The sequence below is a fragment of the Poecilia latipinna genome, unplaced genomic scaffold (assembly GCF_001443285.1).
Source record: "Poecilia latipinna isolate Pla-1442-1.1 unplaced genomic scaffold, P_latipinna-1.0 Scaffold1342, whole genome shotgun sequence".
NCBI classification, from domain to species: domain Eukaryota; kingdom Metazoa; phylum Chordata; class Actinopteri; order Cyprinodontiformes; family Poeciliidae; genus Poecilia; species Poecilia latipinna.
Window position 1 is genome coordinate 28,043 of NW_015113958.1, and position 1,444 is coordinate 29,486.

Sequence of the window (1,444 nt, forward strand, 5' to 3'; positions counted from 1 at the left end):
AAAAACTGTCAAGCTCCAATCAAATGTTTGGAATGTGCAAGTGACAAACATGTTAGTGCCATGCATTTCAGTGGAATAAGCACTGTTCAATCCTCAAGTCAGCCCCCACCGTGTGCAGAGGACGGCGGGGAGGAAGAGACGAAACAGGAAATAAGCTCAAACTGCACTAAAGTCTGTGGCATAGGACAAAGTGGTAAATCGTGTTCCAAGATTATTCTGGTTAACGTGTATCCCTCAGGTCAACAGCAGAGGAGTATGAGGATGTATGCAGTTCTGGATGACCAGAGCAATCTCTCCCTGGCGAGAAGTGAGTTTTTTGATAAGTTTGACATACACGGCACCGAGGCTCCTTACAGCATCACAACGTGTATGGGCGCAACACAAGCCTATGGAAGAAGAGCCCATGGTTATGTCATAGAGTCTCTAGACAAAGAAACGTGTCTGCAGCTTCCCACGTTGATTGAATGTGACAATCTCCCTAACAACAGGAAAGAAATCCCGACGCCGGAAGTGGCCTCTCACCACAAGCATCTGAACAAAATGGCTTCAGAAATCCCTCCTCTCGACCCCAATGCTGAGATTCTCCTGCTGATAGGAAGAGATCTGTTGAGGGTGCACAAAGTACGAAAACAGATAAATGGACTGAATAATGAACCATTTGCACAAAAGCTGGATCTCGGCTGGGTGGTAGTCGGTGATGTCTGTGTCAATGGAATGCATGGGCCTCCAACAGTGAGCAGCATGAAGACATACATATCTGACAGTGGCAGACCTTCTACATTTTTAGAGTGTGAGAACAAAATAAAAGTAAGAGACTTGTACACAGAAACATCAGACACACTTTCAGTGTTTTCAAGAACAATTCATGATCACCAGTTAGCTCCCTCTATTGAAGACAAACGCTTCCTGGAAATAATGGAAAAAGGCTTTCTCCAAGATGACTCAAATAGCTGGATCGCCCCTCTCCCATTCCGGCATCCTCGACGTAAGCTACCTAATAACAGAGAATATGCAGAGAAACGTTTTGCCTCTCTGGAACGCAATCTTCAGAAGAAACCTGAAATGAAAAGGCACTTTTTTGAGTTTATGCAAAGACTGTTTAATAATCATCACGCTGAGCTTGCTCCACCACTCGAAGAAGAAAAGGAAAGGTGGTACTTACCCACTTTTGGAGTTTATCATCCGCAAAAACCCAGCCAAATACGTGTCGTGTTTGATTCATCTGCACAGTTTGACGGTGTCTCACTGAATGACGTTTTGCTGCAGGGTCCAGACCTAAATAACAGTCTACTTGGAGTTCTGATGAGATTCAGAATAGGCCCAATAGGAGTTTTAGCAGATATAGAGCAGATGTTCCACTGCTTTGTGGTTCAAGAAGAGTGCAGAGACATGCTCAGGTTTTTGTGGTACCGCGACAATCAGCCAGGAAACGAAGTGGTTGAAT

General features: G+C 44.7%; 1 protein-coding gene across 1 annotated transcript in view; it reads left to right on the top strand.

The window, feature by feature from the left end:
* Positions 1-6: 6 nt before the first annotated feature.
* The window catches only part of LOC106961851 (uncharacterized), a 7,319-nt gene continuing 5,881 nt past the window's right edge, over positions 7-1,444 (top strand). Inside the window, exon 1 of the mRNA XM_015055914.1 lies at positions 7-1,397. Within this exon, the coding sequence (XP_014911400.1) occupies positions 61-1,397 (1,337 nt within the window). The 5' untranslated portion in view covers positions 7-60. The remainder of the gene's footprint in view (positions 1,398-1,444) is intronic.